Source organism: Limulus polyphemus, unplaced genomic scaffold (assembly GCF_000517525.1).
Source record: "Limulus polyphemus unplaced genomic scaffold, Limulus_polyphemus-2.1.2 Scaffold50, whole genome shotgun sequence".
In the NCBI taxonomy this organism is placed as follows: Eukaryota; Metazoa; Arthropoda; class Merostomata; order Xiphosura; family Limulidae; genus Limulus; species Limulus polyphemus.
In genome coordinates this window covers 946,254-958,529 of record NW_013665660.1, presented here as the reverse complement: position 1 = coordinate 958,529, position 12,276 = coordinate 946,254, and the positions used below count along the sequence as shown (strand labels likewise).

Sequence of the window (12,276 nt, the reverse complement as noted above, 5' to 3'; positions counted from 1 at the left end):
ATATAATGTAAAATTTAGAAATTTACCAAAATTTCACATCCAAATGAAAAACTTTTCTTATTGCCACATTTTAAAATTGCCCCCCCTGTGGGGCGTGCACCGCACATTCAGAATCACTGCCTTAGATGCATTGTTATAAGGTATATGAACTGTTCAATGTCATTGGTTATAGTAATAATAATACCAAAACATTAATGTAGGCAAGCTAATATGAGAAAAGGCATGGAATATTCCTACCAATACATCCAATTTAAGTTAGTATAAATCATATATATATATATATCCAGGGTAAGTTCAAAATAATATGAAAAGTGCTTGATCTTAATTTAGTAACATTGTAGAAAAGTAACTCAAACAAATTGTTGGAGAAAATGCTTGACATTAAATTATAAGAAAACCAACAGAAATTTGTCCAAAACATAATTGGCTCTACAGTAGTGCACAAACATTCTATTGTTGACTAGAAACCAAAAATAAATATCCAAAACTCCCAATAAAACAATTAATGAGATCCAGTTCTGTAAAGGTTTGACAATTGTTACTAATTTCTGGAAGACTGAATGTTTGTCCAAATTATATACACTACATAGTTTTGGACTTCAAAATGAACTTCTGATGCAAAATTTGTAATAAATAAATATAATTGATTATTTTAAAAAATCTATACATTAAAAAAACAGAAAGTTAATCTTTTGAAAATGAAATATTTTTATTTCAAGTCTAATCATTAAAGGATCTTTGAAAAAAAATAAAAAGTCTATCTTTCAACAAATTTCATGCATGTAAACTAAGTTCTGATACTAAAAATGCATAATTATAAGCTTGCATTTTTTTTTAGCAAAATGAAACAATTTGTTTCAAACAAAGCAAATTTTTTTCTTCAAATTCATCAATATTTACAAAAATTGAACTATCTGGTTATTTTTTCTAATGTAAATTGAATAAATTTTAATCTTCTACTAAGTTCACTTGTTTAATTTCTGTTTTTAGAATCAGTAAAGTTTGCCATTCAAGAATGAGATCTATCTTAATACTAAACTGTGTACACTTTGTGGTAGAGTATAGGTTAAACAATTGCCAAATTTTTTATTTTTTATTTGAAGAGGATGACATTTCAAGCTAGTGCTCTTTGTCAGATTGTACAGCTTGGTTGTAAGCCGTATGATCTGACAAAGAGTGCCAGTCGAAACATCATCCAATTCAAATATATAAAAAAATTGGCAATTGTTTAATCTCTTCTTTCATTTTGGTACCTTTGTCACCTATGCAGTTAACTATATATTTATTTTTGTAATAGAACTTGCCAATTAACTCATACAATTAATAAAATGGATTACTTATGAGCATCAAATACATCAATTGCTGTCACATAAAATAACTAATTAAGTAAAATTTCAATGAATTTGATTAATGTCAAGATAATAATCAACTAAATGAAATTGGTGTTTGTGATTATTTCAACTGTCCAAATAATCGAACTACTTTCATTATGATAGCTCATTATTAGTTAATAATTCAAGGTTGTTTAGCTTAATCAATCAGTACCATAACTTACTGTAACTTCTTTTACTGTGGATATTTACTATACAATAAAAGATTAGTTAAACTCCTTCACAACACATTGATGTTTTGTTGTACTTAACAAAATGCTGAGTCTTCAGCAGAAATATTTCTTAATAGTTCTACATTAAGGTAAAATAAAATATAAAAAAAAAACATTTTGTATTTAACCAAATTTTGTTCTAATAAATTACTACCCTTTTAAAGTTAAGATGTTTTAACAGTCAAGCAATATTAGTTAACTTGAAGCTTAACATTCAACAATGCTCTATTACTTAATTTTTAAACTATATTGTTAACATAATGTTTAATCTTCAACACATTTTTTACATGGGTAAATAAAGTTTAATCTTCAGCATGATTTATGTTTACTCTCTGATGAACATGTTTTGTATACTAAAAATTTAACCTTTAACTAAAATCTAGTGCTTACTATCCATTCTGTAAACAAAAAACTCAATCTTTCATAAAATCCTATTATTTTTTTTACTGCATTTAAACAGTAAACAATGTTTAATTTCAGTAGTGAACTTTTATTTTACTACAGCACAGAGGAGTACTAGCACATGCACAACTTCTAAATGTTCACAAGGCTAAAGATATTATTATTTAAAATCAGTAAGTCTGACAACCACTACAACTACAATCACACTGCACACAAGTCATGTGATATAAACTTTAAAAAATTAAACAACCCTATTAATCAAGATAACAGCCAAGAAAACACTCGTGCTTTTCTTCTTAAGAGATTGGATGTGACAAAAAATCTGACCTACTTGACTATTGGTCAAATTTTTCATCAAAAGCTTGTGATGGTCACTATAGCTTGACTCTTCAACCATCTTTAAACTGTAATAAAAGATATTATATGTGCAAGCTTCCCCTAGCACATTTGCCTAACATTTAGTAAAATAATCTTAGAATCTGAAGTAACTTAACAACAGTTGTATATAACTATAATATGCTAAAGGCTATATTCTTATTGTGGGCCTTCCTGTTATGTAAGAAAAGTTGATAACGATGTTTATATGTTATGCCACATGGAATACATTTGAAATTCATAACATGGCGATGCCATACTCTCTGAAAAGAATGTTGAGATAATGACATGAGCTTTACATGACTGTTTTGACACAGCTGGCAGGAATACAAGAATGATCTTTTGGGATAATTGTGTGCTTGATAACACATGAATGTATTTGAGATAGCTTGTCTGTATTGATTATTTTCTGTACAGCTTTCTGGATCAACAAATTTACGTGGTGATGACTGTTTCCTTTTCCGTCGACAAGGTTGATCACACCAAATATCATTAGACTCTTCATCAAGGAAAAGTGATTGTCTGTTGTGACTAGTTTCTTTAAAATGTGTAGTTCGTTTGTGATACTGTGTTTTTGTAACAGTCAAAGGCTGGCCAGAGTAGGAGCCAAAAACAAAAAACTTTTGTTCCACTGAATTACATAAATGACAGATTAAAGGATGATGAACCTCCAAGCAGTGTTGAGCAAAAGACTGTTTAGTATTACATGGGTAACCACAGTGAGGACACCTGATGATGCAATCGTCATCTTGATGTTCCCTAAATACATGTTCCTGGAGAACCGAATCAAAAGGGGTGCAGAAGTTGCACCCTTCCTCTGCCCAGCAATGCAGAGTTAAGCCAGAGTGAACTCTCATGTGTTCCATCATTATTTGTTGTGTGGTGCTGGTAAATTCACACACCACACACTGGTATGGATACTCGGATGTTGTCCGCAGTCTTATCTGTTCTTTATCTTGATGAAACAGCTGTAGATGATGTTTGAGTGAAGTACCATCAATCAGTTCACAACCACAGTATCGGCAAACTGTCTCATCTCTTTCTTTCACACTGACTTTGGCTTTGATTTCAGCTGTTGCTGGTATTTTAAAATTAGTATCTGATTAAGAAATTTTGTATGAATGTATTGTACAAACAAACACTACAATAAATATATAACTTTTTTATCTCCTGTATTTTGTATCACATTTATAAGTACAAAACCTAAAATAGAAAAAAAAATTACAGATTCAAAGCTTTGACCTATTCCTAAACAAACATTTTTCTATCATTTTTGCCATTAACAATTTATTTTCAATATATAAAAGCAACAGAAAATAAACCAGAAAAACTGGATAGTCACAAAACATACAAAATTCATTCTTACACAAATATTTTGAAAAGTTATAGCCTTACGAGTCTGTTATTACTTTGTATGAAAAAAAAGACTATTTTTGTTTACTTTTTGTTCATTCATAAAAATATACAACAATTTGAAATTTATAAACAAAACTGAGGCTACATACATAAAAATAGATAAATACACTAACATGTGAAAAAATGAGATTAATGATAAAACAAAAACTTCTTAACATAACTTAGCATTAAAAGACAATAAGGGACCTTTTGGTCCATCTACACCATCCTATCCACTAAATTAAACATTAAAAATACTCAAAGCCAACTTTTATCATTCAAATATTTATCAAGCTTTCCCTTAAATTAACTGCATCTACCATATCTGAAAGCAAAAAACAAAACACTTAGTATTACTAATGAATAAATATTAACATAGACTTGATATAATTGACTATTCTTCAAAATAAGCATGCTAACTTAAAGGTCATTTTATTCAACGATTTTTTAATAAACTCAAAATACAAAAATCAATGCAATAAATAAACTATCCAAGTCAGAAACCAAATCAATGAAATAGTCCTTAAAAACTTTTTATGAATAGCAAAAAAATGAAAGCATATATACAGTTCAAAATTCTAATTTAAAAACCACTTAACACTTAACAATTTTAAGACCAGTCACAAATAAGGCTAAGCGATCTTATGTTTACAACACATTATGTTACAATTATACTACTAACACACACATAACACCCACTATTTCTGAGATTAATAAGTATAGGGCTGACTTATTTACAATAAAAGGTGGATATAGTAAACTTGTATACCTTTTTGTAGTACCGGATTTCATATGATTTATTCTTTTTCAATAGTTTAAGATATGTTAATTTGTTTGTAATATTTGTAGTTATAAGTTTGACCAACAGTTGTAAGGTATATATGTATGATTGTAGTCTTTAAATAAGCTTGGATTTTTTTATAATTTGAGATGTAAAATTAATCTAATTATGATCAGTAGTGAAACTATAAAAAGTTGGTAAGGTATACATTACACTATACAAATAGTCATGCTTTTTGAAAGAAGTATTAAATAAATTGTAATAGCTATATCTTAGTGAATCATTGTTTTTATGTCTTGATAATGTCTAATTTTTCAGAAACATTTTGTAAAGCATGCATGTAATTCATATATGCCTAACATTAAAGTAGTAGCTAGAAACTGAGACTGTATAACACTGTCTACTATACATCTCCTTACTCATTCAATATACTTCACAGAAATCAGATATCCAAATACTATAAAATAACATTTTACTCATAAAACTTTATGTCAGATGCCAAAAGTAACCCACTTTTGTAAATGGGGTTTTGAAAAACAGACATAAGTGATTAATAATTAATTCACTATATTGGAAGTTACTGCTGTGTCTTTACTGGCAATCAAAGATACTCAGTGGTTTGGTAAGGCATAATTACTAGCAATGTTATTTTTATTGTTTTATCTTAGAAGCAAGCTACATTGGATAAATTTATATAATTATTTTTAAAAGTGTTTATTTTTTAGTCTCTCTGTATGTATTTATATTTTTTTATTTATCACACAGATACGTAAGTGCATGTGTCCACTGGCACTGGGCATGTTGCATACTTTTAAAGTCATATGCATACGGGTTAGAAAGATATTGCTCATTTAAGGCATTATGGACATTGTTCTGAAATGATCCTTTGCAATTTTAAGCATTCTGGGGGTTAAAGTCTATCGTAAGCATCAAGTGCTGGAAAATGAGGATCATCAGTTCTTCACTGTTCATTTGTTGAAGCACAGACATTCAAACTTTTAAAATGTCAGAGAATTACTACATTTAACATGGAATTCATAGCAAAGAACAAAAAACATTGCCCACACTAGATATAGGTAATATTTTATTTGCTTGAAAATTATTTTGCTTTTATAGAAAACACAAAATGTCTTTCAGAGAACCTGGAAAGGACAGCAAAAGGAGCTTAGTTCCCATGGGTTGTAAGTAATGTATGTCATAGTATATATTTTCTTTGTCTAAAAGTGTAAGCCATCACCTGTTACGTGTGAACTTTGGTGCATCATAAAGTGATTTAACTTAACTAACTATTGAGAAAACACTGAACATCTTATGACATCAAACCTAACATTAGGTTTAATAAAGTCCATCATATCATATCTATCCTGAACTTTCACACATACTTTGTTGTCAAATTAAATGAATTGTTATTAATGCTGTTACAATGTATCAGGTGTTAAGATATCTGACCAGAGTTTGAACTAGGGAGCCTCAATTCACACTAGCATTCTGAGAACATTGCTCTTACCAATGGAGCTACCAGGACTTAAGTTTCAAGCAGACAATTTTCCATCCTGACCATTTTGCTGTACATGTCCTTTAAAACAGTGGTGATAAGGTAAAACTAAGAGATGTATGAGAGCTGATTTGTTTAAGAAAAAAATCAGTACATTTCTGAGAAGATGTTTAAAATAAAATACTAGACTATTTTGAAAACATGTCAATATCTGCTTAACAGTTCTGGAAAAAATTTAGTACACCTATGACATGATAAAACTATTAAAACCTGAAAAACGTGTCAAAGCCTTTCTCTAATTTCAAGAAACATCAGAATTTCATTTAATATTAGTATTAACCAAAATTATTCATTAAAATTGGAAAATACAATCAGTATTTTCCAGAACTAGTTATTTTTCATCAGCAAATTTCCACATGAATGTATTTGAATAAAATCAATAATAAATGAGATAGATACATGATTATTTCTTTTGAATTACCTTAAGTGGATGATAAGTGTCTTGAAAATGAGGTAGATATCTCATTGAATTTCTATCTTGTAAATGTGAAATTATTTCCTAACTCCTATTCAAAGTAAACCATTTAGGCAGTTTTGCATGACAATAAAAAGATACTGATTTGAACATTTTATGGCTTTTTTTATGATCGTATGCATTTATCCAGAAATTTATAATCATTTTTTTCACCAGAGAAATAAAGCTCATTGTTTCAAATACTGTACTGCTATATGCTTGAAATTTATTAAAATCATTCTTACTTGAATTCACTTTCTTACACACACAAATATTTAGCTTTTATTCCAAATATAATTTTAAAAGCTCCCATTTCAAGTTTCTTTTATATCAACTTAGTCACTATTTGGCAACTGTATTCATGTAAGGTTAACCCTATGTGCATGTATACAGGTAAAGGTCAAAATGCACATGCTATAGCCTTTCACAGATAGCCATTCAACATGATATTATGTATTTGATGTCAGAGTTATGAACTGTTCATTTTGTCTGATGTTGCTGATTTAGAGATACTTTGTAGAAGAGGAGAGTAAATACCAGGAAAAACTGTAGATATACATTTTGGAGGTTCTAGAGGTTATACAAATACAATATGCAAATTGTACAATGGACAAAAGTATTTTTATTTTTGACATGAACATTACCTTCCACCATGACCTGTCAGACTGACATCCCCAATTCATAAACAATCTTGATTACATGTCTTGATTTTGTAACACTTCTACATGTCGTGTAGATACACTCAGTACATTCAAAACTATAGTCAACAATTCTTTTCCAATATGGAAGCAGTCCAATGAACTAGATGACTGATCACATGCACATTCAGTTAAACTAAACAACTATTATTGTCCAAAGAATGAAGTTTTGTGAATTTACTCTTCTTTCTACTCTATGCATATAATTTTTAAATCTCTGCATAATGCTTATAATGTTTCTCTGTTTTATAAGCAGAAATATCTGATATTTTATGCATAATTTTTTCAAAACTCTGCATAATTCTTCATGTTCCTCTGTGTTATAAGCAGATATATAGTCCTTTCTTAAAATACTAAACTTTTACCCTACAATTTCCTATTCTTTTATAAATACCTATAGTAATATAGAAAATAAAGAAATAAATGGAGAACAAATAATACTTACGACCTCGATGGGTACCATGTTTTTCCAGACGATGTTGATTAAGTATTGCAATATCTGTGGTACGAAAATCGCAGTTATCAATACAACATTCTAGCAAAGATTTCTTATGGATTAATATACAGTGTGTTTCCAGGTCTGATCGGGAATCAAATGTATCACTACACTGACTACACTTCAAAGTAGCATCTGAAGAGTGAATGCTGTCCACCATAAAGAAAGAAAGAAAGAATCAATCAACTTAAGTAATTATTATTTAGGCCATTAGTATCAAAGTGTAACAATTATGAATAAAAATACAATTTATTGTATTTGAGAGCAACTGTTTTATATTTTTCTTCACTTATATCAACTTTCTCATTACTTTATGTTGGTTACATTAGCAACGTTTTTTGAAGTCTTCTTACATGTTTTTATTTATGAATTATGCAACATTAATTCCAAACACTAAGTATTCAAAGAAAAATACCCAAAAGCAAACTGTTCAATAGAGAACCAAGTCTTAATTATATTACTATGACACAAAACTGTAATTCAATTAAATCTAGTCATCTTACAAGTTTGTTACATCAAGTTTGTGTTAAATTTCTTTGCAAATTTACTTTTCTAAAAGGAGTTTATACATATGGATTTATTTTAGTTTTCTACAAACTTTATATATTCATAAAAACATGTGATCAAGGTGATAGACCATTTGACCCAGTAAGGTATTGCTAACTTCCACTCAATCACCAACACAACCAACCAAAACATCAAAAAATAAAACTAAAAAAATATATATTTATATTAATCTTTACAAAAAATAAATGCAAAACAATATAATTAATATAACTGTTACATTAAACTAAAAAATATCCAGAAGCATCCACAATCAATAATATTTTCCAATATGTCAGAACATCAAATGTTAATTACTTCATTTAAAGCAAAGCATTTTTCATTTTAACCCAAAAAAAATTATAAACAATTTAAGAAAATATCCTTATTTTATCTTCAGACCAGACAAAATTATTTTGTAGATATCAACAACTTTATATGTACATAATTGTGGTTAGCATAAAAAATTTTGTAACATCATAGTCAATAACTATACTCACTGGTTTTCCCTAACATGTGTCCATAATAACTTCTCGGTATCTGTCAGAAAAGTACATTTGCAGCATGCATGTTTTTTATGTATCTTCAATATGTGGGTAGCCAATCGCTCAGATCGAGCAGCCTTGTATTCACAAAGGGAACAAGCAAATGGTTTGATGTGTGTGTTCAAGTGGCGACGTAAACACCAACTGTCAACTCCTCGCCATGAACAATAGGTACATTGAAAAGATTTTGGTGGTCGTTTCTTGACATTTTTTTGATCCACGTCAAGATTTTCATTGTTTTGCTTATTTACCATAGGATGATTGGCATGTACAGTAGACTGAAAACTACAGTGAGATTGCATGTTCATTACATTTAAAGTAGCTTTTCTTGAAACTTCTCCATTAACAGCACCAGTCTTAGTAGGATATCGCCTGATGCGACTGATGTCATATGAGTGTTCTTTATGAATTCGGAAGAAGTGCTTTTTCACATGGTCTGCTCTATTGAACATCTTAAGACAAACATAGCAATGGAATGGTTTATCATCTTTATGGATGTTTTCATGGCGAGAATACAAATCTTTTCTATCTGTGGCATATGGACATTTAGGGCATGCATATCTTTTATCTGGAACTGGGGATCTCAGGAGATCCTTACTTGTACCATCCACTGTATTCTTTAGCTTGGTCAAAATCCTTACAATTTCATCCAGCAGAGGTTGACCTCTCCATAATGATTCTGGAGCATTTTGTATTCCATGGTGTTTACTCATGTGCATGCGAACACATCTTGACCATGCACTGCTGTATGGGCATCGAGGGCACTGAAATACCTTAGCATTAGCATGGGTACCAAGATAATGTTCTGCAATTCGTGAGAGAAAACCTGTAGTGTTACATACAACACAGCGAAAAAGTTTACTCTCAACATTATAACTAGCTACAGGGGAACCATCCCAACTCAAACGATCTTTCCCAAACACCCAAGACCTCTTTCCAGAGTTTAAAAATGGTGCAAATTCATTGGTTTTATTGTAATCTAACATACTTAAGGTGCCAGTCAATGATGTATTTACTTGTGGTGGTTGTGTTAAAGAATGCCCCAATAATTCATGTCCATTTCCAGTGTAGCTGATACCATTCTGTAAGTTATGACTACCAGCTTCAAACAGAGCTTCAACTTGCCTTCCAACATTCTGATTTGTAAAAAGGGCATCATCTTCTTGAAGACTTTGATTAATCTTGTTCTGGAAGGTGTAGCTGTCAACTGTCTCCATATTGCATTATTTGGGTTCTCAGTTCCTGTAAAAACATACACAAGTTTATTTCTATAAACATTTCCAGCTCATTTATTTATACCATATTATGTAGATTTACAACACTGTTGTTATATGTTTAAACTCTCACATGAGTGGCATTCTACTTTCAAGACTATAAAAATAAAAGTCAAATTTTATTATGAATTAAAACTGCACTTTATTGAAATGTGTAGGCATACAAAATATTAATTGATATTACTTTGTTGAGACATACATTTGAAGAATGGTTTAATGAAGAGTTTTCAAGAATTATAAACCATAACATTGCTAGAAAAGCAAAATTAAGTATCACATGAACAACACCACTTTAGATTTTCTGTACAATCCTAAGTGAGGATGTTTGCTCTCTGTGAATCTAACACATTTACAATATAATCCCTAGATCATCAAATCTTAATTCAACTATTTTTTGCATGTTTATGGTATCAAATATTAATGTCAATTAATAATAATATTTATGGTCTATACATAGAGTACATGGATTACCAAATATGCATCCTTCCTTAGACTTGTTTCTCAAAACAGGGTGGTATTACTAAAAAAAGGATTAATAAGAAAGAATATTTTAAAGATGGAAAACCTTATTTTTATTTTCTGGAAAATGTATTCCAACACTGGAAGAACCAAATATATAGATGAAATGTCCTACCTTGAAAGATATTTATCACATTTTGTTTTTATACTCTTATATGGGAATGTTTGCTTTCTGTGAAATTAACATACTTACAAAGAAACTAATATGACAATTCCTATTGCATATAAATTTCATTTCAATTTCTTTACATGTTTATTGTACTACATATGAAATTAGTGTGCATTAATAGTAATTATCATGGTATGTCCAGAGCTGAAGGATTGTCATATTAGTTTATGTTCTGAAAGAGAGTACCACGAAAAAACAAAAAAGGAGAGAGAGAGAAAAAAAAGGAATGAATCAAGAGAATGACTTTAAAAAATGGAAAACCTGTTACCCTCCTTTTGTTAAGAAGAATTACAACAGTTTTTACTTTGAACAAAATACCACATTGTATAAGGGTGGTGGAACGCATCTCCAGCTCTTAAAACTTTCATGTTTGTAACTATAACAATGTTAATCCTTCTTCAATGGAAATTGTCTTATCTAGTTTTATTTAGGTTTTTCTACGGCTCTAATGATAGGCTGTTCAATTCGTACAAGTTATAAACTAATTCCTCTCATCCATGTTTTAAAATGGGTCACTCTACTTCTTCTCCTCAGCAGCTTTCATACATATATCATATATTCACTTTACAAAGTATTTATCAATACACTAACCATTTTCGTCACTTCACGTTCCATCGACCATAATTTAATTAACACGCAAGAATTTCGTAATAATATTAAGTTATCAAGGTTACGACAGATAATATAAAAAAACAGGTATTTTTGGTAGTAATGTTTTTAATTAGTAAAAATTTCAAACAGCATTGAGGAAACTCGTATAATGTTCAGAACTGAGTGCAATTTTAATATAAAATAAAATTAACAACGAAAATTTTGTTTTCCTTTTATTAAATTTCACTTCTCAAAGCAGTACCCACTTCAAGCATAAATTCCACCTATAAAGTGACATCTAGAAAATATACACACAACCTACAATATTTCATGATATTATAACTTTATTATCAAAAATTTATAATAAGTTGGCAAACAACGATTTATAAGCATAATAAAATCATTTATTTTTGAATGAATACACTAAATGTTTCGACAGAACATTGATCTGTCTTCTTCTTATGTTTATAAATCGTTGTTTGCCAACTTATTATTATACTAGCATAATATGTTTCCTAACTCAAGTAATATTTCATGTCTTTTTGTCTGGTTTTGGAAATAGTTAACCGACAAACGCGAATAACTATGGTCGATGTTTCTGCAGTGATAAAATTACATAACAACGTTATTATTAAAACCGATATATATTGGTTTTTACTTTTAGTACAGAATTTCTAATTATATAGCCCCACCCCTCCGCTGATTCAGCAATAATTATTAGGGCTTATAACGATAAAAATTGGGTTTCGCCACTTGTGGTGAGTAAAGCTTTGTACTCAATAACACATTCTTAGCTATATATATATATATATATATATATTATACATACATATTATATATATATTATACATTTTATACATATTATATATATATATA

The 12,276-nt window shown here is 29.6% G+C and overlaps 1 protein-coding gene across 6 annotated transcripts in view; it reads right to left on the bottom strand.

Moving 5' to 3' along the window:
- LOC106463031 (zinc finger protein 64-like) overlaps nt 1-12,276 on the bottom strand; it is a 67,869-nt gene that overhangs the window by 40,723 nt on the left and 14,870 nt on the right. For 2 of the 6 annotated variants that reach the window (XR_002611454.1, XR_002611453.1), the window contains exons 2-4: nt 8,803-10,089; nt 7,709-7,908; nt 2,337-2,409 (exon numbers count right to left, since the gene is read on the bottom strand). Coding sequence is in view for 4 of the 6 variants with exons in the window: in XM_022390698.1 (XP_022246406.1) it covers nt 2,515-3,479; nt 7,709-7,908; nt 8,803-10,064 (2,427 nt within the window). In the remaining 2 variants the exon portion in view is untranslated. Of the gene's footprint in view, nt 1-919; nt 2,410-2,437; nt 3,480-7,708; nt 7,909-8,802; nt 10,090-12,276 lie in introns of those variants that run through there. The other 4 variants (XM_022390715.1, XM_022390698.1, XM_022390709.1 and 1 more) reach the window with 4 other exon arrangements.